The sequence below is a fragment of the Neovison vison genome, chromosome 1, assembly GCF_020171115.1.
Source record: "Neovison vison isolate M4711 chromosome 1, ASM_NN_V1, whole genome shotgun sequence".
Lineage (NCBI taxonomy): Eukaryota > Metazoa > Chordata > Mammalia > Carnivora > Mustelidae > Neogale > Neogale vison.
Window position 1 is genome coordinate 115,030,128 of NC_058091.1, and position 26,405 is coordinate 115,056,532.

Here is a 26,405-nt window from a genome sequence, read left to right on the forward strand (position 1 = left end):
GGCAGTCAGTCTCCTGGTGGAAGAAACCCACAGACAAAACATTCTGAGGACTCCTGCTTCAGATTTTATTTGGAAAAACAAAACCAAAACAAAACACAAAAACCAACCCATGTGAAAATCCTGTGACACAAAGGCAAAAATGTGTCTACAATATATATGCCAACTTAGTGTTCTGCCTGTGTTCAACTAAGAGGTGGCTTCTAATATGAATTTGGGTACTGTGGATGGATTTATGGTTTAGAAAACAAGTAAATGCCTGCATTTTACAAAATTATTATCCTGTCCTTGATCTTAGCCGAAGGCTAAGGATTCTGAGTTTTATTTTGAGTTCTTTGACTAGAGTTTTTAGAACAGTGAGTGCAAATCCACACAAACCATCAACATCCTCGTGGATTAGGTTGAGTGTGGAAACCTTCTTCGCTTCTGGTTTTTGGTTTTCAGGGCTATGCCAGGGATTCAGTACAATCACTTAGAACAGTGATTCTTGAGTTCTGGTAACTCTTCAGAAAGTTTTATATATAACTTGGGGGGTGGGATGTGAGGATCCCCTGATACCCTCCTCCCTGCTAGCCCGGTAAGAATTCTTATAGGAGCATCTCTTTAGGTGCTAGAAGGGATGCTGCCGATTTAGGAGTTGCTTAGTTAAGCCAATTAGATGAAAAAAAAGAAAAAAGAACTCGTCTAGTTTCATCTGGATTCTCATTTGTTGAGCCTCTTTGAAATACCACTGTCTGAGAACAACATGGCCATTGTGATGGCCCCTGGTTGGTTTGTTTGTTTTTTTTTTTAGCATTCACCACATCCTACTTGCATCCTTTTCCTTAGGACGCCTGCAGTTAAGGTTCCGCAGAAGTAGAGCCAGTAGGAGATACATATTAAGAGGTTGTTGTGAGGAACGGGCTTACATGATTGTTGGGGGGCCTGGCGTACATTCACACTGAGGATATACTTTACATCTTTGCAACAGATTAAGGAAATATTTTGACCAGCAGAGTATTTTATCAGTCTATAAAAATTGGTGTAGACCTAGTCTATAAATACTGTGTCCCGCAAAAAATGGAGATGTGTTGATGAAGATGATGATCCTATGAGTGGTTAATAAACAGTTTGGGTTTTTCTTTTGGTCATAGCCATCTGTCCATCAAGGCATGGTTAAGGTGAGGAACATTGCTAGGAATTTCCCAGAGAAGAAGGTTAACAGTCTCTTTTTGGTTTAGAAATCTTTTTTATTTTTTTATTTTTTTAATTTTAAAAAGATTTTTATTTATTTATTTGACAAAGACAGAGATCATAAGTAGGCAGAGAGGCAGGCAGAGAGAGAGGGGGAAGCAGGCTCCCTGCTGAGCAGAGAGCCTGATGCGGGACTCGATCCCAGGACCCCGAGATCATGACCTGAGCCAAAGGCAAAGATTTAACCTACTGAGCCACCCAGGAACCCCTAGCTTAGAAATCTTTAACTGAGTTGAATAAAAATCTGCATTTATTTATTGGGTTTGATGTGAACATCTGCTCACTATTCCCACCACATTAAAATAAATAGTAGACTCTTCCCCACTGACCACAGAGAGTTCTAGAGGATTTTAAAGAAAATAACATAGCACACGTCTAGTTATTTCTATATATTCTGCAGATAGTAAAGTTGAAAAACATATTTTTTAGGCTAAGGTTTATTTAAGTGTATTTATTATTTGATAAATTGAGACATGTGTCTTTGAAATGACATGAAAAAAAGAGTGGGAGAAACATGAACTATAACTGGCCACTTCAATTTTTTAGGTATCATTTTGTAAACCTTTTGTGTTATGGCTATTTAAAAAAAAGTCCTTGTTTTATTAATGGCACTACCCTAGAATATGCTCCATTTGCTTTTTAAAATGTTGTCAAACTATTATTTTCTAAGTTATTAGTTTATTCCAAATGCTTCCCCACTTTAGGACAATAATTATCAGTATCCTTGTTTCATAATTATTATAATTAGCTTGAGGCAAAGAAGGCTAAATCTGCTTCACATTTAAACAAAAATAAAAAAATATTTGTGTCTGAGAATACATTAAATGATGTCTGGATTTTCAAGCCCCCAGTACCTCATGTGATAGAACTCTTTTAAAATATAATGTTTTGGTAACCTTATGCATTTATTTAAGCTTTAACAAGATACAAGAACTGTTAAGTTTTGAGGACTCTTTTTTGAATGAATGAACTTTGTGCTGAAGTTGCAGACCAGGGTTGCAACTGACTTGACTGTTTTCATTTGGAAGGTGATACATTTGAAAATGTATTTGTTTCATTCTCCTCAGTTTGGAATGTACTGCATTTCACCATTGGCTTTTGAGTTGAGTTGATCCAGATGAGGAGCCTTTTCTGTGTTCAACTAATGGATTCAGGAAACAGGAGTTTACTGTTAGATTTATAGAGTGCGGAGCAAAACTGACTTCCACATTTGGCTGAGCATTTATTACACAATAGAAATGGAAGGAACCCAGGAAACACATTTAAAAAAGGCTTTCTGGCAGTAAAATGGTTTACCAAAGATTGCCTCTCTTTTTCATATGAAGAGATTTTCCCATGATGAGAGAGGATTAAAATTAATACATAAAATATAAAGCAGCAGAGATGAGATATGACTCCAGAAAATAACTTTGGTACTGTGGGTAAAAAATTACTCTTCTTTTATATTTTTCTGCACAAAGCCAAGTTTTGATAACCATGAGCACGTTTGGTGCCGCAGTGTGTTTGGTCTAATAAACCCTTCTGGGTAATACTGGAACATGCAACAGTGGGCCTTGGCGATTGCAATTTCAACTACCATTTAAAAATGTTCAAAAGTAGCAAAGTGTCCTGGGCATGCAGTTAATGGGCCAGTCTAGATTTCTAGGAATAAAACGTTTTTGTAACTTAAAAAAAAAAAATCTTTGGACAGGAAACTGCACTTGCAATTATAATCAGATTTTTCTCTGCAGTGTCTAAAATGGTTAGAGGTGAAGTAGGTGCTATGAACTGTTTTTGAAGTATTGTCATTAAAAGTCTTCTCATTTCACTGGGTGTGGTGAAAAAAATAATACTGTTTTTCTGAAAATAAATAAATTGAAAAAAAAAGTCTTTTCATTTCAGAGACTTAATTTCAAGGATCACCATTGATTAAGGATATTCCTAGTTGTGATTAGTTTTAAAAATTTGCAGTGAGAGTATTTTTAAAAATATAATTCTTTTAAGTTGGATTGCCAGTGATGCTATTGAAAGTAATATTTTCTTTTTTGGAAAGTCATATTTTCATGTGCTGTTTTGATACTATCAAGTTGAAAATGTAAAAAAAATTATTATTTTTCAGGTATACGTATGGGAAGCCCGTGAAAGGAGATGTAACACTTACATTTTTACCTTTATCCTTTTGGGGCATGAAGAAAAATATTACAAAAAATTTTAAGGTAACTTTTACAGAGATCTTATGACCTCAAATGGGGAAACACTATATGTATACTTTTACTAGAAATAAGATTTCATACTGAATTAACAAAGATTGAGTGTAAGAAAATCGAGAGTTTTTTAGAATTGGATGGATGAGAATCTACCCATTTATACTCCAGAGCCATCATATTTTGTGACTCAGTTTGAATTTTATTTCTAAAATTTGAATTGCTAAAGTGAAGAATAAAATTGAATTATTTTAAACAAAACAGATAAATGGATCTGCAAACTTCTCTTTTAATGATGAAGAGATGAAAAAAGTAATGGATTTTTCAGAAGGGCTTTCTGAACACATGTATCTGTCTTCCCCTGGGCCGGTAGAAATTTTAGCCACAGTGACAGAATCACTTACAGGTTTGTAGACGTTGAAGTGAAGGTAAAGCTGCTTATGTGCTGCTGTTCTCTCTCCTTTCTTGTTACGACTAGCACGTTCATTTGGGAGCCTTTCTAACGATGCTACTTAATTCCGAAATTGTCATGTCTGTTAATTAGTGTCACTTGCAGAATGTTTTCATTATGAAGGAGAAACTTCTTTTCTTTCTTTCCATTTTCATTTTAAATTTTGGGGGGGATTACCTATTTTCTACCACAGTCTGTGCTTCAACCACATGTAATAGGTATTTGTAATTTTCTCCATTTCTCCTTTCTTTTCAACCTGGGAACTACATGGAAAGGCCTGTTTTTTCAGCCGACTAACCACCTTCTGTTTTGTGTGTATGTGGGTGTGTTTTTAATCATTTAACATCTTCTGAGCTCTTGTCTGCTCACGGACAGTTCTTTTTCAATAATAAAATAAAGGTTAATTGCTTGGATCTTTCTGTTGCTATCCACAGCTTTCACGAGACCTCGAAGGAGCAAAAAATGATTGTCTATGGCCTTAATCTTCAGTGTCCATGTTGCGGATGGGCACAGCAGGAACGGTGCTTAGAATGGGTCCCTGGAAGCCGTAACAGAACCGTATGGTTCTCTTTATGACCAAGCCAGTGTGGGAATGAGGCTTCTGTGCCCCATTAACTTCTTGGCGATGTACCTTAGATAGAGAAATTGGATGAATAGAGGCTGTTGGTGAACAATAACATTTGGTTTCTAAATGGTGCAATTTCCAAAACAGGTATCTCAAGAAATGCAAGTTCTAATGTATTTTTCAAGCAACATGATTACATCATTGAATTTTTTGATTATGCTACTGTCTTGAAGCCATCTCTCAACTTCACAGCCACTGTAAGTTGGCATGCTTATTAATGATCTAAAGCAGCAAGTTCAGTTTAATGAAACAGAATGGCAGTTTATATTTTTGGTGCTTTTCAAAAAAATATTAAACTCAAAGTAGATAGATTACTTTCCCCCTTAGATATATGAGGTATGTATAATTGTTCCCAAATGACCTTTGTCTAAGTTTACTTAAAAAAGTAGTCTCCGACAAAGGTATTTTCCTCAAAATTTATTTAATGAGGAATTTAGGTTAGATTTGGATTGCTACATTGAAGCTTTTATAAATTACTTGAAAGAATTTAGTGCCAGTCAAAAAGTTTCAATTTCAGTTTGATTTTTATAATGATTAATTTTAGTTCTAGCAAAGATGTTGCATTAAAAATTATCAATAATTACTCTTTTTTTTAAAAAAAATTTAACACTTATTGAGTGAATTTTGACAGTGTGCAAGGCAGGATGCTGGGTGGGGCTTATAGAAGAAGAATCCAGTCCCTACCCTGGATTTACAGTTTTTGTGATGGTGACAAGAAAGTATAACACACAAGTATGATTTAAGGAGGATAAGGTCAGTGTCATGCATACATTTCTCTAGTGATTTAAAGCAGGGGTTGGCAAACTTTCTGCAAAGGATGGATAGTAAATAATTTTAGCTTTGTGATACATATGGTCCCTGTGACAGCTACCCAACTCCACCATTATAGCATGAAAGCAGCCTTAACTACTTTGTAACAAAGTCAGGGTGGCTGTGTTCCAGTAAAACTTTATTTACAAAAAGCCTGGATTCGGCCTTCTTGCCTGCCATAGTTGCTGACCTCTGGTTTAAAGAAGGAAGGTATGGGGACGCCTGGGTGGCTCAGTTGGTTGGACGACTGCCTTCGGCTCAGGGCGTGATCCTGGAGTCCCGGGATCGAGTCCCACATCGGGCTCCCAGCTCCACGGGAAGTCTGCTTCTCCTTCTGACCTTCTCCTCACTCATGCTCTCTCTCAAATAAATAAATAAAATCTTTAAAAAAAAAAAAAAAAGAAGGAAGGTATGACTTCTTGTTGAATGGATCAAGAAAAGTTTTAGATAGTTTCTGATTTCAATGATCACATAATTTATTTTGAAAAAGTAAGGAAAAAAACCCTTGAGGCTGCAAATGGTAACTTCCAAATGAGTAGAGTGAGACAATAAGAGTCTGGGAGGAGGAGTTGGCTTGGGATACGGAGGAGGGTCATTAAAGGATGCTTTATGGAAGGGGAAGATTTAAGCTATTTGCTAAAAGATCAGAAGGGTATTATTTTAGTTTTTCAAAGATTTTATTCATTTATTTATTTTATTATTTATTTATTTATTTTTAAAAGATTTTATTTATTTATTTGACAGAGAGAGAGAGATCACAAGTAGACAGAGAGGCAGGCAGAGAGAGAGAGGGAAGCAGTCTTCCTGCTGAGCAGAGAGCCTGATGTGGAACTCAATCCCAGGACCCTGAGATCACGACCTGAGCCGAAGTCAGCGGCTTAACCCACTGAGCCACCCAGGCATCCTCATTTATTTATTTTAGAGAGAGAGAGAGTGAGAGAGTGCAAGTATGAGCTGGTGGAGGAGCAGAAGGGGAGGGAGGGAGAGAGGTAAAGAACCTCAAGCAGACTCCACGTTGAGTGTGAGCTCGACATGGGGCTCGATCCCATGACCCTGAGATTGTGACCTGAGCCAAAGCCAAGAGTCAGACACTAAACAGTGAGCCACTCAGGTGCCCAATATTAGTAAATGTTTGGTGTGGGGGTTAAAGGTGGGGAACAAGATGAGCTGAAACAAGTAAAGGCCCCTCTTTGCCAAGTTCAGGTGCATTCACCTGGATGGGTACAGTTGTAGCAGGGAGTTGTGTCCAGGGCTGGTGAGACAGAAAACAGGAGGCAAAGTGTGGGAAGTTGTCAAGAATCCTAAATGGCACATGCATGTTTTTGAACTTTATGCTCTAGGCAGTGAAGAGCCTAGGAGCCTTACGAATGTGGGAAGGGTATGGAGAAAGCCGTATTACAGGGAGATGGATGGGGCTGTATGTAGGAGGATGGCTGCAGCTCAGAAGCAGGAGGTGGCGAGGAAGCTTGAGGGGGGATGTGCTAATGGAGAGGATGCAAGACAGAAGTACAAGACTTAGTGTATATTTGATCTGGGAGGTGGGAAAAGGGAGGGGTAACTGAGAGATGGGAAGTCTGGCAAAATTGTGGTGTTAGCAAAAATAGGAGAGGCAGGATGGTTGCTCAGTGATAGATGCACTGAATTCGAGTTGACAGGGATACTTAAGTAGAAGTAGTCTGCAAGTGGAAATTGGAAGTGTTGAGTATGAACTCCGGAGCAAGGTGAAGAAAGCAGCAGGAGTGCTGAGACCTTTGAGAAAAAGAGAAGCACAGGTAACTGATAATTTAGCCTTGACAAGTTTCCACATTTAGGAAGAGGGACGTGAAACCCAAAAGGTCACGTGAAGATGCAGAAAGAGGGCTCTGAAATAAAGAAGGTTGTTGTGGAGCCATGGAAGGCAAGAGAAGCCATACTAATAAGAAGGGAATGGTCAGTGGTGTTGGAAGCCTAGGGAGAGACTACTTCATCTGGAAGTTAGGGTACTGCCAACAGTTTTTGAGAATTCATTTTCATCAGAATACCACAGATGGGGACTGGATTCATTTGAACTTAAAAGCTTTGCTTTTCTGTTACCTGTTTTTAAAATGTTGTGTTTTGACAATTAGGTGAAGGTAACCCGTGCTGATGGCAATCAACTGACTTTTGAAGAAAGAAGAAATAATGTAGTTATAACAGTGACACAGAAAAATTCTTCTGAGTACTGGAACAGATGGAATAGCAGAAATCAGGAAACAGGAGCTGTCCAGATCATAAATTATACCCTCCCCCAAAATGGAATCTTTAAGATTGAATTCCCAATTTTGGATGATTCCAATGAGCTACAGTTGAAGGTACCATTTGTTTTTCATCGTTATGTTACTATAAGATCATTAAAATTGTAATTTCATGGTAGGTACTCAAACCGTTAAGAGACCAAAGTGCACAGGAAGTAGGAAGTAGACACGTTTCTATTTTTAAAAATGGAGGAAAACGTTATAAACAATTTAGTAACAGCAGCTTGAGGGATGGACCAAGTACTTCCTTGTAAATTTATTTTAAAGAGCACAGTATAATATAGTGCTCTGAAAATATGATGAAACGCCTCAGATTCCCGGCCGAGGTTGGTTTTCAATCATTTGAAAGTGTATTTTGGCAGGAGCTGAAATGAAGAGGAAAACATTTTTTTAAACCTATGCTCCTTTGCTGAACTCTTCTCAGAGGGTCTCATTTGGGACACCCCAACCATTCCTGCTCTTTCTTTTCATTGCTCAACCCTGCCACAGGTTTGGTCCTTTTGAGTTTTACTCTATTGGTAGATACATGAGTTGGTCTGATGTTTTGCTTGTAAATAAACTCTGTGTTGTGGAGAGAAGGAAAGGGGTTCTTTCTCATTTTGTTCTCTCTTCTCATTGTGTTTCTAGATAATGTACTTTCATTTCTGAAATAAATTAGGACTATGCTTTTTCCTCATAGATTATGGTGATGAAGACCCCCTTCTGTGTTTTAAAGCTGTCACTTTCTTTATAAACTATAAAGTGAAGATCCAATGTCTGGAGAACACACTTTTTCTTTCTGCAAGAAAAAAGAGTAAAAGTGAATTTGCCTTTCAGGAATTGTTCAACAGATAGTATCCTTTCTCAGGGTGTTACTGAAGATGAAAATTTATAGCTCCCTTTTCTTCTATTATAGGCTTCTTTTCTTAATAGTGTGAGTAGCATGGCAGTTCATGGTATGTTTAAGTCTCCCAGTCAAACATACATCCAGCTAAAGACAAGAGATGAGAATGTAAAGGTAAAGCCTACAGTCACTTATAATTACAATATAATTGTTCTCTTTTGCCATTCATATGTGCTTATTAATTAAGATTTTTTTTTCTAGGTGGGATCACCTTTTGAGTTGGTGGTTAGTGGCAATAAGCAATTGAAGGAGTTAAGCTACATGGTAATCTCTTATAGAATCTGAATTATTATCTCTCTTTTTTTCTTTTTTTTAAAGATTTTATTTATTTATTTGACAGAGATGACAAGCAGGCAGAGAGGCAGGCAGAGAGAGAGGGGGGGAAGCAGACTCCCTGCTGAGCAGAGAGCCCGATGTGGGGCTCGATCCCAGGGCCCTGGGATCATGAACCGAGCTGAAGGCAGAGGCTTTAACCCACTGAGCCACCCAGGCGCCCCTTGAATTTATTATCTCTTATAGGGTCACCACGAATGATATCTACCTTATGTCTAAACTCATTAATTTTTAAAATTCAGTCTTCTATCCTTTAGCCTGCCCTTTTCATATTACAGTTAAAATTTCTTTTTTATTCCTTCACCTGTATTTGCATTTCCAACTTAAGGTGGATAATTAAATCTTGCATTATGTTTAAAATTTAATTTGTTTGAGATAATCCATCTGAGTTTATTGTAGAAAATTATAAAATATGAGAAAAACAAAATAAATAAATAAGAATTGCTACCCATAGCCTTGAATTTTGCTCATTCTGGTCTCCCCAGTGGTGCTCTATATTCTTCCCACTCGAAAACAGATTCTTTTTTTTTTTTCGAAAACAGATTCTTGACTGTGAAGCTACTGTTGTCTCAATCAGTATTTCTTTTATCCTTTTCTGTCTCCTAGCTTATCCTCTCTGTGTTGGTCAGGGAAGTTTCTTTGCATTCATAAAGGCTTTGAAGTTGGTTTAAGTAAACGATTTGTGTGTATGGTTAAAGTTATGATGATTATAGCTGCAGCTAAGATTCTTACCAGCTTTACGGCGCCTGCGTGGCTCAGTGGGTTAAGCTGCTGCCTTTGGCTCAGGTCATGATCTCAGGGTCCTGGGCTCGAGTCCCGCGTTGGGCTCTCTGCTCAGCAGGGAGCCTGCTTCTCTCTCTCTCTCTCTCTGCCTGCCTCTCTATCTACTTGTGATTTCTCTCTGTCAAATAAATAAATAAAGAAATATTAAAAAAAAAAAAGATTCTTACCAGCTTTGGCATAAAATGAAACTGTTCTACTCTTCTTTTCAGGTCGTATCCAGGGGACGGTTGGTGGCTGTAGGCAAGCAAAATTCAACAACCTTCTCTTTAACACCAGAAAATTCTTGGGCTCCAAAAGCCTGCATTATTGTGTATTATATTGAGGATGATGGGGAAATTATAAATGATGTTCTAAAAATCCCTGTTCAGCTTGTTTTTAAAAATAAGGTAAGATTAAAGGTAATGAATGATGTTAGAAGAAAACTTCATATTAGTGAAGTCTGAGAAATGTTACTATTTCTTTAGAAAAGTATCACTAAAAAAAAAAGTATCACTAAAAAAATTGATTCTAAATTGAATCAGTTATTCAACTGATAAACAAAATGAATATTCTTTTTTTTTTTAAAAAAAAGATTGTATTTATTTTTTTGACAGAGAGTGAGATCACAAATAGGCAGAGAGGCAGGCAGAGAGAGAGGGAAGCAGGCTCCCTGCTGAGCTGAGACCCCCGATGCGGGACTCGATCCCAGGACCCTGAGATCATGACCTGAGCCCAAGGCAGAGGCTTTAACCCACTGAGCCACCCAGGCACCCCAGATAAACAAAATGAATATTCTTGATATTCATTTCCAGAACTATGGTTGAACCTTTTCATATTGTTACATGTATATTTTCATAGGTGGAATTATTGGGCAGTGTGGGTCTTATTTTAAGTTATGATTCTTGGCTTTAAGACTTTGACTGAGGGGTGCCTGGGTGGCTTAGTGGGTTAGGTATAAAAGCACAACTCCAAGGTATAAGAACAAAATTTTATCTAACCCATGGAAAGAAGAAAAATGAAAAGATGAAAAGAGAGGGGAAAAAAAGAAAGTAATCACATTTAAAAGTATGAAATAAAGTAGAAATAAATCCTAATTAGAATAAGAATTACCACACTTGTAAATGGATTAAATAAGCTTATTAAAAGACATGGACTACCAGACACTCAGTGGGTTAGGTATAAAAGCACAATTCCAAGAAATTTCTTAGCTATGAAAGATAAGAAGTATAGTTTTAGCTATATTTGTGAAGATATATTTTTCTCTAAATTAAAAAAAATATTTTTTTTTTTTTGTCAGAGTGAGAGAGAGAGAGAGAGAGTGAGAGGGTGAGCAAAAGCAGTGGGGAACGGCAGGCAGAGGGAGAAGCGGGGTCCCCGCTGAGCAGGAAGCCCGATGTGGTGTTCGATCCTGGGACCCCAGAATGTGAGCTGAAGGCAGACACTTAACTGACTGAGCCACCAAAGCATCTCTACATTTTTTTTTGTTTTAAGTAATCTCTACGCCCAATGTGGGGCTTGAACTTACAACCCTGAGATCAAGAGTTGCATGTTCTACTGACTGAGCCAGTCAGGCACCGTTCTTTCTTTACTTTTTATATAATTTTTATTACATTACTCATGAAGAAACTACAAATTTGAAGAGGATATATTTAAATTTTTTAAAAATTTTCTTTCCCTGCAGAAGGCTTATGTATGGTTTCAGAATTATCCCTGAGTCAAGGCAAATGTAGAATCTTTGCTAGATTTTGAGTTTGTAAGACATGTAAGTAATGATTTTTAATAAGTCAAATAAATCAGTCCTCTTTTCTCCCTTTCTTAGATAAAGCTATTTTGGAGTAAAACTCAGGCTGAACCATCTGAGAGAGTCTCTCTTAGGATCTCCGTGACACAGCCAGACTCGACAGTTGGGATTGTAGCCGTTGACAAAAGTGTCAATCTGATGAATGTCTCAAATGATATTACAATGGAAAATGTGAGTTTAGCAATTTTTTCCTTACAAAATACATGTTTAAAGAGCAAAAAGGAAACCTATTGCCTTAGTTCAAATATCTAAAGGAAAGTTCATTAGTTCCTCTTAAGTCAGTAATCAGTAAAGTTTCCAAATAAAAAGGATTTGGATTCTGGTTGTTGTGTTGGAAAGGGGCTTCATAAGGTGAAGAGTCTTTGCTGTTTTACATGAGAGATGCCATCTGAAGTTTTCCCTTATTTTCATACTGTATTTGAATTTAAGACTCTTGAGAAAGTACTAGGAAATTTACTTGTGTAATTGTGGATGACATTGGAGAAGAGAACTTTAGATAATTTTGAAATACTTTTTCTTTTGGTTATACCTAAGTGTCATATATAAGTATAGTCTTACTGAATCTGGAATTTGTAGTATATTGAGGGAGTGAAATCATGTTAATCTACAGAAAACTTATTAATCAAGAAATATGGGAACATCTAGTGTTACATAAATTAATTCCCTATTCATTAATGATTTCATGTTCATTTGTAAGTTCTTGATATATCCTTTTGTGCCATTGTCAGTTGAAATCTAGATTGTATAACCTATGTCCATTAATTGATTAAGTGCATATAGGAGGAAAGATATAAATGTTTAGGTTAACTTGATCATTTTGTTGTAAATTAATCCACTTGATAAAAATTATATATAATTTTCAGTCTATAAAGATACTTTTTAAAAATCCATTTTATTTATTTATTTAATTTTTTAAAAAAAGATTTATTTATTTACTTGACAAAAATAGACACAGCAAGAGAGGGAACAGAGCAGGGGGAATGGGAGAGAGAGAAGCAGGCTTCTCTCCGATTGAGCCCGATGTGGTGCTCAATCCCAGGACCCTGAGATAAGGACATGAGCAAAAGACAGACACCTAACTGACTGAGCCAACCAGGCGCCCCTTGCTTTTGTTTTTTAGTGTCTGGTAGTCCATGTCTTTTAATAAGCTTATTTAATCCATTTACAAGTGTGATAATTCTTATTCTAATTCAGATTTATTTCTACTTTATTTCATACTTTTAATGTGATTACTTTCTTTTTTCCCCTCTCTTTTCATCTTTTCATTTTTCTTCTTTCCATGGGTTAGATAAAATTTTGTTCTTCTGGTTTTGAAGTTTTACATTCTGTTTTTGTTCTTGTGATACATGCCCTTAATTCATGAACCATGCATATTTATTTATCATGTTGATTTCTTACAGCTATCAATATTTGTATCTTTATCTAACAGAACAAGCATTTTCGTATCCTCTCATTTTCTTGCATATACATTTTGTCTTTCACCTGTTACCATCTTCTTCTCCAACCCCAGCCAGACCATGTTGCTTTTGTGAGGGATTGTAATTCTGTGTCATTATTGATTGCCCTTTTGATCTATACTCTTCCTTCATTTTTTAATTCTGGAAATTTACATCTGTTACTTCTTCATATATTCCCTCTTCTCCATTTAGAAGTCCAATGCGCTATCCATTGCACCACGGAGCCACCACCTTCCCTCTTCTCCATTTAAATTTTTTCTTTTCTTCTGAGACTCTCATTAGTCAGAGATTGGCATATCTATTTTCTTTCTCCATATCTCCTAGCTTTTTGTTTTATGTTCTCTATCTCTTTGTCTTTTCTGTGTTTCTTGAGAGAGCTCCTCATGTGACTCTGCTCACTGGTCATTTTTCAGTTGTATCTATCCTACTTTGATTTCTTATATTGGGTTCTTTATGTCAGCTATTACGTTTTTAATATCTATTATTTTCATTTGGTTCCTGTCTTTTGTTCTTGCTTTATATCATCCATATTTTTCCTTATCTCCTTATGTATATTTATCATGTTTATTTTAAATTCTTGAACTGGACTTTTCAGTGTTTTGCTTCACATGTTATGTGTTGTCTACTTGGATATCTTTTATGGAAGACATATTCTTTGAATGTAGTTGGGTTGGCAGCTACTCTGATAATGTCTTGTTGAGGAAGGCTCAATGCCCCATTCCAATCTGTGTGTTTTGTGAGTTTAAAGAGAGGATGGGGTTAAGCTCCAGGGACTAGAAAATTACTCTTGATCCTCTCTGTGTGATGTTGGGTTTCATTCAGTGTTTCACTTTAAAGTTCTTAGGGAAAAACATCACCAAGAAGAGACAATCTCTTGAGATTATGATTCAGCAGCCCTGAGAGTTTGGAGGACAAGAGGAAGAGAATGCTTGGGGCCATGGGTCTGTCCACAGGTTCTCCTGTTTCTCACACCAGAAGGGCAGAGGAGCTGACTTATTTTCCCGACACCTTGCAACAGGAAGTGTAGGCTGCTGCTGCAGCTACTGATTTCGGCAGTGAAAATGCGGGGAATGATTGTCCTGAGGCTACCCACTGGAAAGAAGTCAGAGCAGAACCTTTTCCCCAGACTGTCTGCCTCTAACACTTTCTGCTACCCAATTCCTCCCAACACACCAATTCAAGATATCCTTGACTCTTCCCAGGGTCTTTTCATCCCACTCATCCAAGTTTCCTACTTACTTTTACTGTTTGTCCGGAGTTGGCTCTGGGGGAGGGCGTCAGGAGCTTGTAGTGACAGGCCATTTTGGTTTCTTTTGTTCTTGTTAAATTTATAAGTGGTGCTGAGAGACTCTTGAACACCTTGAGAAAATTTAAGTGTGCTAGACCTTACGGAAATAATTTTCAGACACCGGCCTTTGCTGTAGCTTTGGCTGCAGCAAGTGCCTTTTTGTTGAGCCACTGAGAAAAGGAGACTCTTTTTTGGAGGTAATTGATTCTTTCTAGATAATTCCACTGATTCATGCTGGTGTGTCAGCAGAAGGTGATCCTGCATGCATTTGTGTTCTGTAGCAGAGTTTGAGTCATGGGATTAAAACCTTCTCTCTCTATTATGTCTGGTTCTGGGTCCATTACCTGTTTGCCAACTTCTTGAGATAATCTGACATTTCCTGTTTTCTCATTCACTTGTTTTCTTCTTGGTGCCTCTTCTGGCACCATGTTTGGTTACCATGCATGCAGCAGTGGTGGTGCTTAGCACGGCAGAAACACTGGATGCATATGTTTCATTTTAAACAGGTGTGTTTTTTAAACTTGGACTTAGAATCTTTCATGGTTTTTATTCCTGCCTTTTTCTTAAGATGTCTGGTTAATGCTAATGTAAACAAGAGATGTATTGGAATAGTTACCAAAAAGGGTATCATATCTTAATTTTTTTATTGTGGTGAAATATAGATAACATAAAATTTGCCATTTTAACTGTTTAAAAAAAGATAATTCAGTTGGTGTGAATTACTTTTATAATGTTGTACAAGCATCATCACTATCTGTTTCCCAAACTTTTTCATCACTCCAGAGAGTCTGTAACCATGAAGTGATAATCCTCCGTTTCCCCCTTTCCTCACCCCCGCCAAGCAGTCTCTAATCTACTTCTGTCTTTATGAATTTGCCTAGTCTAGATATTTCATGTAAGTCCTTCTGTGTCTGTCTTCTTTCACTTAGCTTAAGGTTTTCAGGGTTCATCCATGTAGTAGCACCTGTCAGAACTTTATTTCTTTTTATGGCTGCATAATATACAATTGCATGTGTCTACCACATTTTGTGTATCTGTTCTTCTGTTGATAGACGTTAACTTGCTGACTTTTGGCTATTGTGACTGATGCTGCAATGGACTGTTGGCATGTTAGACTCTTTGGGTCCCTATTCTTTTCAGTATGTACATGGGAATGGAATTGCCAGGTTATATTCTAATCTGTGTTTAGCTTATTTATTTATTTATTAAAAAATTTATTTATTTATTTGACAGAGAGAGAAAGAGAGTGAGAGAGGGAACGCAAGCAGGGGAAGCAGAAGAAGGAGAAGCAGGCTTCCCGCAGAGCAGAGAGCCTGATGCAGGGCTTCATCCCAGGACCCTGGGATCATGATCCTAGTGAAGGCAGATGCTTAATGACTGAGCCACCCAGGCACCCCTATGTTTAGTGTTTTTAAAAGCTGCCAACTTTACTCACTCTTTTAAACTATTTTACTCACTCTTGCTAGCAAGGAGTGCTGTTCTTAAAAAAATAATATTGCTAATGTGATAATGCAAATATCTCGGTATTGAAAAAGCTATCTCATTGATGTTGTAATTTGCATTATTTTGATTATCAATGAGGTTGAATATTTTTTCTGCTTATTAATAATTTTTATTTTTTTGTGAATTGCCTCTTTTTTTATTTTAAAAAATATAGTTAACTGACATTTTGCAGAACTTATATTATCCATCAAATTTAACCCATTTATCTGCCAAAAGTATGGGTTGTTTTCAATGCTGACCCCTATGTGTTGGTTTAGTCAAGGGTGATATTTAAGTTCTTCCTGGGCAAAACTCAAGCATACACTTCTTTTTTTTTTAAAGGTTTATTTTATTTTATTTTATCTCTTTATTTTAAAGAAGATTTAATTTGTTTATTTGAGAAAGAGAACATAAGCAGGGGGCAGCAGCAGAGGGAGAGGAGAAGCAGACACCGCACTTAGCAGGGAGCCAGACCTGGGGCTTGATCTTAGGACTCTGAGATCATGACCTGAGCTGAAGGCAGACACTTAACCAGCTGAGCCACCCAGGTGTGCCTATTTATTTATTTATTTGAAAGAGAGAGAGAGAGAGAGAGAAAACCAGCAGGAAGAAGGACAGAGGTAGAGGGAGAGAGAGAATCCATAAGCAGATTCCCAGCTAATTGCAGAGCCTGGTACATGGCTTGATTCCAGGACCATGAGACTGTGACTTGAGCTGAAATCAAGACTCGGCTGCTTGATCAACTGAATGACCCAAGTGCCCCTCAGCATATACCTCTTAGGAACTCTCTATCACTGAACAGAATAAAAATAAGTTAAGAGAGGAAATGTATTTTTAACTGACTGAATCATGAACAAGGCATTCAAGTGTTCTTTAATCCTCCATTTATGTCATTTTCATTTAAGCTTGTAGGCCCTGTGTTGTCTAAGCAACATACAAGAAATATGACAGAGGGCAGAACAGGTTGCTGTGATTTAATTCATTTCATGTATTTTATCTTCTCTTTAGGTGGTCCATGAGCTGGAACTTTATAACACTGGCTATTATTTAGGCATGTTCATGAATTCTTTTGCAGTTTTTCAGGTATGTTTAATTTGTTACAGACTTTGAAAAGATATTAATATCTTTTACTATTGCAAACACGTTCAGAATTAATTATCTGAATTATGAAATGTTAACCTTTTCTTAAACGTGTTGCTGAAGTGGAGTGTTATATAAGTGTAATCTGAAATGGAAAGATAATTATCCTTCCAATTTTAAAAGCAAATGGAAAAAGTGTGTGTGTGTGTGTGTGTGTGTGTGTGTGTGTGTGTTCTGTGTACGGAAAGGGAGAGTGAATGCTCATGTACATATGTAAATTCTCAAAAATGAGATAGAGTAGAAAAAAACCCTTTCACATGTGCATAAAAATGAATGCACAAGAGTGAATTGAAAGTATGGGAGACAGTTGGGACATTTTGCAGAGCATTTAAACTTGTATTTTTAAAGAAAATTAAACTTGTTCTTTCTAGGAATGTGGCCTCTGGGTATTGACGGATGCAAAACTTTTGAAGGATTACATTGATGGTGTTTGTAAGTAAAACCTGGCAGTGTGCTTTTTTTTTTGTTTGTTTTTTTAAAGATTTTATTTATTCACTTGACAGAGAGAGATCACAAGTAGGCAGAGAGGCAGGCAGAGAGAGAGGAGGAGGAAACAGGCTTCCTGCTGAGCAGAGAGCCCGATGCGGGACTCGATCCCAGGACCCTGAGATCATGACCTGAGCCGAAGGCAGCGGCTTAACTCACTGAGCCACCCAGGCGCCCGGCGGTGTGCTTTAAGTATTTAAGTCTTTTAGGTATTTAAAATTATTCACTTAGGTATGAATACATTCTGGTTGGACATGGATATCATGATTTTCATTTTCTGTTCTCTTACCCTAAAGTCTTTGGCGTTTAATGTTCATCTGAGCCATGACATGGAATGTTTGTCTGGGCTTCTATCTAGATTTTTGAAATGAATGCTTGCTATTTTCTCTCTGTAGTTCTTTGGGATGGTTATATTTTTGGACATATTGGAAGATCCACTGCTTCCAATTTGTATTGCAAACTGTGCATAAATGAGAATGGTTAACTCTAGAAGTTGTTCTCTTTTCTTTCAGGAAACCTCATGCTAATGTATTAGTTTCTGTCCCCAAGTTCCCTATGCCTGTCAGTTGTTCTCAGTTACTCCATACTGACCCAAGGCTGTACAGCTTTGGGTTGGTTTTCAACACCACTGGATACCCGAGCCTCTGTCTTGAAGCTAAAAAGATAATTTTATAGCTTTAAAATTTTTATGAAGTCATTATGATCTCTATGTATTAAAGTCAATATGGTACAGTTACTTTCTTCCTATAATCATCCATCTTGGACATCTTCTAAGCAATGTTTTTCCATTCTCTCTTTGCCAGTATCAGCTTTTACCTATCTTTGTTCATCTTATGAAATCCTGATTTCCACTGTAATACTCATTCTGTTGTTAGTTATACTCATTGTATCCTTTACCTTTTCCTGAGAACTTTCTTCTACCTTTCCACTTCCCCCACAACATAACAGAAGAAACTTGATACTCTTACTAGGATACTATGTCCTTAGAAACCTTCTCAAGTGACTGACATTAATTTTTCTGCTTCTCTTCTGGATCAAGTTTCCTAAGTCCCTAGTGTTTGGTGTTCTCTTGAGTACTTCAGTGTCACTGCTCAGCAACCCTCAGTTAAGAGCCATTTATCATTTGAAACTCAAAAATTTCCATTATAGATCCTTCAGCCAACATTTAGGTCCCCTACTTTCCCTTTCCTTCTGTGTGCATTGAAGACTCTCACAAGATATCCGAAGTCTTACTCTTATTGTCATCCTGAGGATTTGACTGTCTGTGTGGTTGATCCATTTAATGTGTACTGTCTTGCCGTCACCACGATGGCTGTCAGTAGTTACTCAAGGCCATTTTATTACTGGAACACTGCTCTACTTTTAGAATTCAAATGCCTATCCTTCTACCTTGTATATTCCTTTGCTCCCTTTCATTTATTGAATATTTTGCATTTTATTTTATTTTCTTAAGATTTTATTTATTTGAGAAAGGGAGAAAGAGAAAGCACGATGAGCAGAGGGAAGGAGCAGAGGGAGAGGGACAAGCAGGCTCTCTGCTGAACAGGGAGTCCGATGAGGTGCTCCATCCCATGACCTGGGCATCATGACCTGAGTTGAAGGCAGACGTTTAAATGACTGAGCCAGGGCGCCTGGGTGGCTCAGTGGGTTAAGCCGCTGCCTTCGGTTCAGGTCATGATCTCAGGGTCCTGGGATCGAGTCCCGCATCGGGCTCTCTGCTCAGCAGGGGCCTGCTTCCCTTCCCCTCTCTCTGCCTGCCTCTCTGCCTACTGTGATCTCTCTCTGTCAAATAAATAAATAAAATCTTAAAAAAAAAAAAAAAGATTAAATGACTGAGCCACTCAGGTGCCCCTATTTTGTATTTTTTTTTAAATAGTTTTAAACTTACAGAAAAGTTGAAAAAAAATAGAAGTAGATGATAGAAACAGAAAGAAAGCTTTTGGTGGAATATGGGTCAGGATGCAGTGTTATCGCCTTACTAGATTACCTTTCCTTGAGAATTTGGGATCTACTGTTTCATGGTTACTTTAACAAAATTTAGTTATGTAAACAATTTGGAAAATGAAAACTCTTCCAAAAATGGTTTAGATTATATTGACTTTTCTGGAAATGTGTCATTTTGCCAGGCAACATGACTTTATTTTTAAGCTAGTTAACTAGATGATTGTAGCATCTTGGGGCTCGTATAACCAATGGTAATGATCACTAGGGAACTAAAAAGAGAAGAGAAAAATTGGAGGGAACTTTAAAAACGTGATTTAACTCGTTTTTTTAGCAGCTGTAAGTAGTTTTTCAGGTATTGGTTGTACAGGCAGGGAACATTTTCCTTTTTTTTTTTTTTTTTTAAGTTTTTGAGCTGCTTTAACTGGCCTCAGAGCCCTGGGTAAGTCTTGACTTCAACTTGACTTCAGGGGGTCTCAGGTGTCTTATCTGTAAAATGAGAAGGTTGAATAAGATGAACTCTAAAGTCCCATTCAGCTGAGAGGTGTTACGGTCCTGTGGACTAAGTTTATAATCATCTGCTACAGTGACTTTTTCCCCAACCATTGTCAATATTGATTTTTAGATGACAGTGTTGAATTTCTTGAGAGGTTTGCGGAGGAAACTGAAGGATACTTGGTAGATTTTCATGACTTCTCTTCGGTTAGCAACCCACGTATCAGAAAGCATTTTCCAGAGACGTGGATTTGGCTAGACACCAACATGGGGTAAAGATTTATAATGTTCTTTGCTCATACCTCTTTTGTTTAGTGTTCATTTTAAATAAATTTTGTGTTCTTTCTAATGTTTAAGTACGAATGTATTGTGATGAACAACTACATAGACCAAGAGGTTTTTATTTTAGAATCTTTATTATATTTAAATGTAATGTTTAAGAAAGCCACAGGCAAATTGGGGCAGTGAGAGTATCATTAAGAAGATAGACCATCTTCTAATGAAGGGTGTTTTTAACTTCCTTCAAGTTTCATGGTACTTGTTTGAGTAAATTGCTGAGAGTATGCTTATTGCCTTAGGGTGGGAAGCACTTGTAATTACTCTCTTCCTTGTGGCTCTTTGTCAAACACCCCCATAAGCCACAAGAAGACGGAGCACAGGTGGTGGGAGGATTCAGCTTAGTTGACCAACCCTGAGCTTTCTGGCCTGATGACTGAGCAGATGAGGCATGAAATCTTCACATATTCTATGGTCAGCCATTTATGGAAACTTGAAATAAGACACAAGTCAAACCTCAAAAAAAAAAAATAGCACTGACTGAGATACAGAGGGAAACTTCTATGCAAATTGACAAATAAATTGAGTTAAATTAGAAAATAGATATTTATTGTCTATACAACATTTATGAAAATTATGGTCATTCTGAAGGTATAAACATTGTAGAAAATTTTTAGTGGTCTCTGGGTGAGGATGCAATGATATGGCCTTATTAACTGAACTATTCCTAAGAATTTAAGATCTACTCTTTCATGGTTACTTAAAAAAATTAGATAGGTAAATAATTTGGAAAATTAAAACTTCTAAAAGTGGTTTAGGTTATGTTGACTTTTTTTTGAAATATGTCAGTCCTTGGTGTTGTGATTTTTTATTTATTTATTTATTTTAGTTTTTAAAATTTTATTGACATATAATGTATTATTTGCTTCAGGGGTACAGGTCTGGGAATCCTCAGTCTTACACAAGTGATTTTTATTTTTATCTTGACTTCAGTTCTAGGATTTACCAAGAATTTGAGGTTACTGTGCCTGATTCTATCACTTCTTGGGTGGCAACTGCTTTCGTGATCTCTGAAGATTTAGGTCTTGGACTAACAAGTTCTCCAGTGGAGGTAGTATATTAAAGACCTACTTGCAAATGTTAAAGCGCCCAAAGCAAAGAAAGTGTCAACTCTTCAATGAATTTTCAAAAAATGATTCCTTATGATGTTGATCAGTGTCTAGCAATTCCTTAGCTTTTCCTTTTTGTTTTTTGTTAGTTTAATACTTTAGAATGTGAGCCGTATTAAACTCCTAAATGTGCTACGTCCGAATTAAGATTTGGATAAAACTTCATTATTGACTGAACTCAGCTATTTCCAAAGGCCAGAAGAGAGGTAGTTTCTGCAAAGGATGGGCAGACCTTCTCAAGATGTGCCATAGCACATTTTCCCATTTCTGGTCAAACTGCATCACATGTTACTTCTTCTTCTTCTTTTTTTTTTTTTTTTAATTAATTTATTTTTTTCAGCGTACACATGTTACTTCTTAAACCAGTCGCTGGCAAGAAGAATTTTATGAGCATGTCTGGTCTTAGACCAGTAGCTCTTACCTCTGTCATAACTAAAGTCCCCTTTTTATAACAGATACTTTGTTTTCCCCTTCCCCATCTGGAGTGAAAGTCATGGGAAATATGGTATACTTATATACTTAGTTAAAAAAAATCAATATGATGCCTAAAGTGAAATATTAAGGAAAAATTAAAGGGAAGTAATGTGTAGTAAAAAAAAAAATATATATATATATTACACTATATAAGTGGTCAGACATAGCTGCACTAGATGGCATAAATCTTCAAATATTTACTCCATGCGTATAGAAGCACCCTGTATGTAACAGCTGCAAGTGAAGTTTGATATGTATGTATTGTTTTAGCATCTCAAAAACCTTGAGTGGTGCTGCCTGTGGTGATGTCAGTCTTTGAAACCGTGAACAACTTTTGGTAAAGTCACAAACAAAACAAAGTGCGGTCTTCTGTTGATTTACAACGTAGTTGTATTTGCGAAAAATTCAGTGTGTATTGAAAAATGCTTTGGGTTTACATATAAGGTGGAAATAGGTTGTAAGTTCAGATCATTATAAGCAGGTACTTTACGAGAATGTTTGAAGAGATATTCGGGAATCATGAGGGATGGGGGACACTTTTTCATTGTCTTGGACTGTCCTGAGCGTCACAGACTTTCACCCACTACACTTCAATCATTGTGACAATCTAAGACAGTTCTACAACTGTCTACGTAAACCTCTAGAGGGAATTACTGCTGCCAGTGGCAACCATTGGCCTAAACTAATAAAGATTTATTTTCAGAGGTGGGGTAGCGGTTCAGCTTCCCTATAGGATTTGGTGGCTGACAATCTCAGAATTGGGTCACCAATGAGAAAGTACATGCACGTGTATATGTCAGAAGGTAGTAAGCAGCACATCATCTAGACTTTGTACATGAGTCTCAAACAGGGATGTTGGATTTGGCAAGTGGCTTTTCAAGCAGATGGCTGGAGTCATAATAGCATAGTAGGTGAGAAGCTTGGCTTTGGCATCAGACACACTGGGGTCCTTTTCTGGCTTCTCCATTTACTATTGATGTGACCTTGTACTAGTTACAGAGATTTCTGGACAGATTTCTTTTCTGTAAAGTATGAACATAGAACCTACCTCACTGGAGTTGTAAAGATTAAATGAAATAATTTGTGTAAAGTATCTATAAACTTTAGTGGGACTACATCAAAATAAAAGTTTCTGAATGGTGATGGAAACAACCAACAAAACTAAAAGGCAACCTACTGAATGGGAGAAGAGATTTGCAAATGACATATCCGATAAAGGGTTAGTATCCAAAATATATAAAAACTGATAAACTCTGTACCCCAAAACCAAATAATCCAGTTAAAAAATGGGCAGAAGACACGAACAGATATTTCTCCTAATAGGCATCCAGATGGCCTACAGACACGTGAAAAGATGCTCAGCATTTCTCATAATCACAGAAATGCAAATCAAAACCACAGTGAGATACCACCTCACACCTGTCAGAATGGCTAAAATAAACAACTCAAGAAACAACAAGTATTGGTGAGGATAAGGAGAAAAAGGAACCCTCTTGTACCATTGGTGGGAATGACAATTCTTGCAGCCACTGTGGAAAACAGTATGGAGGTTCCTCAAAAGACTAAAAATAGAACTATCTTATGATCCAAGAATCACACTACTGGATATTTATCCCCCAAATACAACAACATTAAATCAGAGGATACATGCCCCTGAGTGTTTATTGCAGCACTATCAATAATAGCCAAACTATGGAAGCAGCCCAAGTGTCCACCAATAGATAAATAGATAAAGGAGATATAGTATAGAAATAATAAAATATGGAATATTATTTGGCCATAAAAATGAAATCTTGCCATTTGCAACAGCATGGATAGAGCTAGAGAGTATAATCCTAAGTCAAATAAGTCAGTTAAAGAAAGACAAATACCATATGGTCTCATTTATATGTCGAATGCAAGAAACAAAACAAATGAGCAAAGGAAAAAAAAGACAACCAAGAAGCAGTTTCTTTTTTTTTCTTTTTTATGTATTATTTTAAAAAAAGATTTTAATTTATTTGACAGAGAGAGAGAGATCACAAGTAGGCAGAGAGGCAGGCAGAGAGAGAGGAGGAAACAGGCTCCCTGCTGAGCAGAGAGCCCGATGCGGGGCTTGATCCCAGGACCCTGAGATCATGACCTGGGCAGAAGGCAGAGGCTTCACCCACTGAGCCACCCAAAGCGGCGCCCCCCCTACCCCCAAGAAGCAGTTTCTTAACTATAGAACAAACTGGTAGTTACCAGAGGGGAGATGGGTGGGGGGATGGAGGAAATAGGGAATGGGGAGGAAAGAGTATGTTTACCATGATGAAAATAAAATAAAATAAAAAGGTAAAAAAATAAAGACCCTGGATCCGAGTAGGCACTTAATTAACTAGTTAAATTATGTTAAATAACATAAATCACATTAATTTATCAACATTGACTTGGAATAAGTTGGCTGTTTGTTTTCCATTGATAGGCAAGTGGACATTTCCATGTTAAATTATAGGCTTCACAGATTTTGTGAGATTTGCTTTTATTGTATGAAATGTGAAGCATTTTGACTTGAATGAAGTATGTATTTGTTGTGTTCTTTCCAGCTACAAGCCTTCCAACCATTTTTCATATTTTTGAATCTTCCCTACTCTGTTATCAGAGGTGAAGAATTTGCTTTGGAAGTAACCATATTCAATTATTTGAAAGAAGCCACTGAGGTAATATATTTAAGGTTTTGTTAATCATTCACACTTCAGGAAAGAATAGAGAAAACACACAGGGATTGGGTTGTTAATGTTTGGATGTCTGGAAATCTGAGCTTTTAATACATTTCTGAGAGACTGAAAATATACATATTTTTTCAGTGATTTCTTCTACTTAATTAATGTCAAAGGTGAGTCTTAGCGTCTACACATTCTTTTTATTTCCAGCACAGGTTTTCCGCGTTAGCTGCATAAGTTCCTCGAGGTCTCTGAGGCAGGTCTTTCTCTTTCCTGCCTCCCTGTACTTGTTCCTCGTCCTCCCTGCATCTTGGAAGATGTTGCTTCTTCTCACTGCCATTCTGTGCTCCTTGCGGTTGGCAAGAACTTATTCAAGACCTGGCTTGAAGCTAGGATGCCTTTTCTCACCTGTTCTGTTATGTGTTGTTCCCATGTTTATATAGTGTATTTGATTCTGAATACCATGTGTTCAAAACAAGGCTTTGTTTTTTGAGTCACATGCTTTATGTTTCCTTAGTCAGTTCCCTGGAAGGCAGGATTAGGCCACTGTTGGTGTTGTGCTCCCTGTAGTACTAACCAAGTGACTGATTTTTTTTTCCCCCTCAGAGTAAGTAGGGATTATTAATCTCATTATATGAAAATGCTACAATGTCTTTAAGCACTATGTTTATAAACTGTTACTTTAAATTGTACTTAAAATTTTTTTTTGGGGGGGTAAGATTTTGTTTATTTATTTGAGAGAAGGAGACAGAGCACAAGTGGGGGGAGGGGTGGAGAGAGGGAGAAGGCCAAGTACCTAATGTGGGGTTTGATCCCAGGACCTTGGGATCGTGACCTGAGCCAAAGCCAGACACTTAACCCACTGAGCCATCCAGGGGCCTCTGAATTGTACTTTTTCACCTAGTTAACAATTGTAACATTGTAAAGAGCAAAAGATCTGGAATCAGAAGGCCAGATTCAATGTCTTGCTCTAACACTTACCAGAAAATAAGTTAATAGTAGTTTCCTCACCTGCAAAATGGGACTAGTAATTATCCCTACAGAAGATATTTTGAGAAACAGATGAGAAAATAAATGGGAAACAGTTCATAAAGTGTAAGTCCTAGATAAATACTGTTCTTGGTAAGATTTGCAACTTTGACATACTTTACTAAATTTTACAACCAACATATGCTTCAGGACTAATGTTTGCATCATTCTTTCCTTGGAATAATTTTTTTTAAAAGATTTTATTTATTTATTTGACAGAGAGCGATCACAAGTAGGCAGAGAGACAGGCAGAGAGAGAGAGGAGGAGCAGGCTCCCTGCCAAGCAGGGAGCCCGATGCAGGACTCGATTCCAGGACCCTGAGATCATGACCTTAGCCAAAGGCAGAGGCTTAACCCATTGAGCCACCCAGGCACCCACCTTGGAATAATTTTAGCAGAGACTCTCAGTGGTTGTAATAACACTTCATCCTGTGTGTCTTAGGTTTTTCTAATGGGACCGATGTCTTAAGATGACACAGTTAAACCAGGCTTGTGGCAATACCATAACATGCAATAACCTTTCTGGGCCATCCTTCCCCTCAAAGTCTTCGGATAATAACAAAATTTAATGTTAGTAGGAGTTTAATATTAGAAACGGAACTGAAGGGTGCCCTTTCTCCATATATCTTGAGGTGGAGGAGGAGAGCATAGAGAAATGATGTTTTCCCTGATAACCCTCTTGTCCTGTCCTTGGCTGCATCTGTCTCACTTTCCTCTCATCTTGAGCCTCACAGATTTATTAACCTTTACTGTAGTAATAAAGCAACACTTTCCTGAGGAGCATTTATTATATAAAACTTTGATATTTTTCCTTCCAGGTTAAAGTAATCATTGAGAAAAGTGAAGAATTTGATATTCTAATGACTTCAAATGAAATAAATGCCACAGGACACCAGCAGACCATTCTGGTTCCCAGTGAGGATGGGGCAACTATTCTTTTTCCGGTCAAACCCACACATCTGGGGGAAATTCCTATCACAGTCACAGCCATTTCTCCTGCTGCTTCTGATGCCGTCACCCAGAAGATTTTAGTCAAGGTAAATATTTGAAGTCTCAAATAAGTGAGATGGAAATATATAATCAAAAGAGAAACAGAATTTTCTGAAAATAAATAAATCGGAAAAATAAATAAATAA

General features: G+C 37.3%; 1 protein-coding gene across 1 annotated transcript in view; it reads left to right on the top strand.

Moving 5' to 3' along the window:
* CD109 (CD109 molecule) overlaps positions 1 to 26,405 on the top strand; it is a 138,272-nt gene that overhangs the window by 63,224 nt on the left and 48,643 nt on the right. Inside the window, exons 8-21 of the mRNA XM_044254700.1 lie at positions 3,329 to 3,425; positions 3,678 to 3,819; positions 4,577 to 4,686; positions 7,405 to 7,629; positions 8,468 to 8,569; positions 8,657 to 8,719; positions 9,781 to 9,957; positions 11,370 to 11,522; positions 16,587 to 16,661; positions 17,090 to 17,150; positions 19,771 to 19,912; positions 20,910 to 21,027; positions 24,124 to 24,237; positions 26,088 to 26,306. Of these exons, the coding sequence (XP_044110635.1) occupies positions 3,329 to 3,425; positions 3,678 to 3,819; positions 4,577 to 4,686; positions 7,405 to 7,629; positions 8,468 to 8,569; positions 8,657 to 8,719; positions 9,781 to 9,957; positions 11,370 to 11,522; positions 16,587 to 16,661; positions 17,090 to 17,150; positions 19,771 to 19,912; positions 20,910 to 21,027; positions 24,124 to 24,237; positions 26,088 to 26,306 (1,798 nt within the window). The remainder of the gene's footprint in view (positions 1 to 3,328; positions 3,426 to 3,677; positions 3,820 to 4,576; positions 4,687 to 7,404; positions 7,630 to 8,467; positions 8,570 to 8,656; positions 8,720 to 9,780; positions 9,958 to 11,369; positions 11,523 to 16,586; positions 16,662 to 17,089; positions 17,151 to 19,770; positions 19,913 to 20,909; positions 21,028 to 24,123; positions 24,238 to 26,087; positions 26,307 to 26,405) is intronic.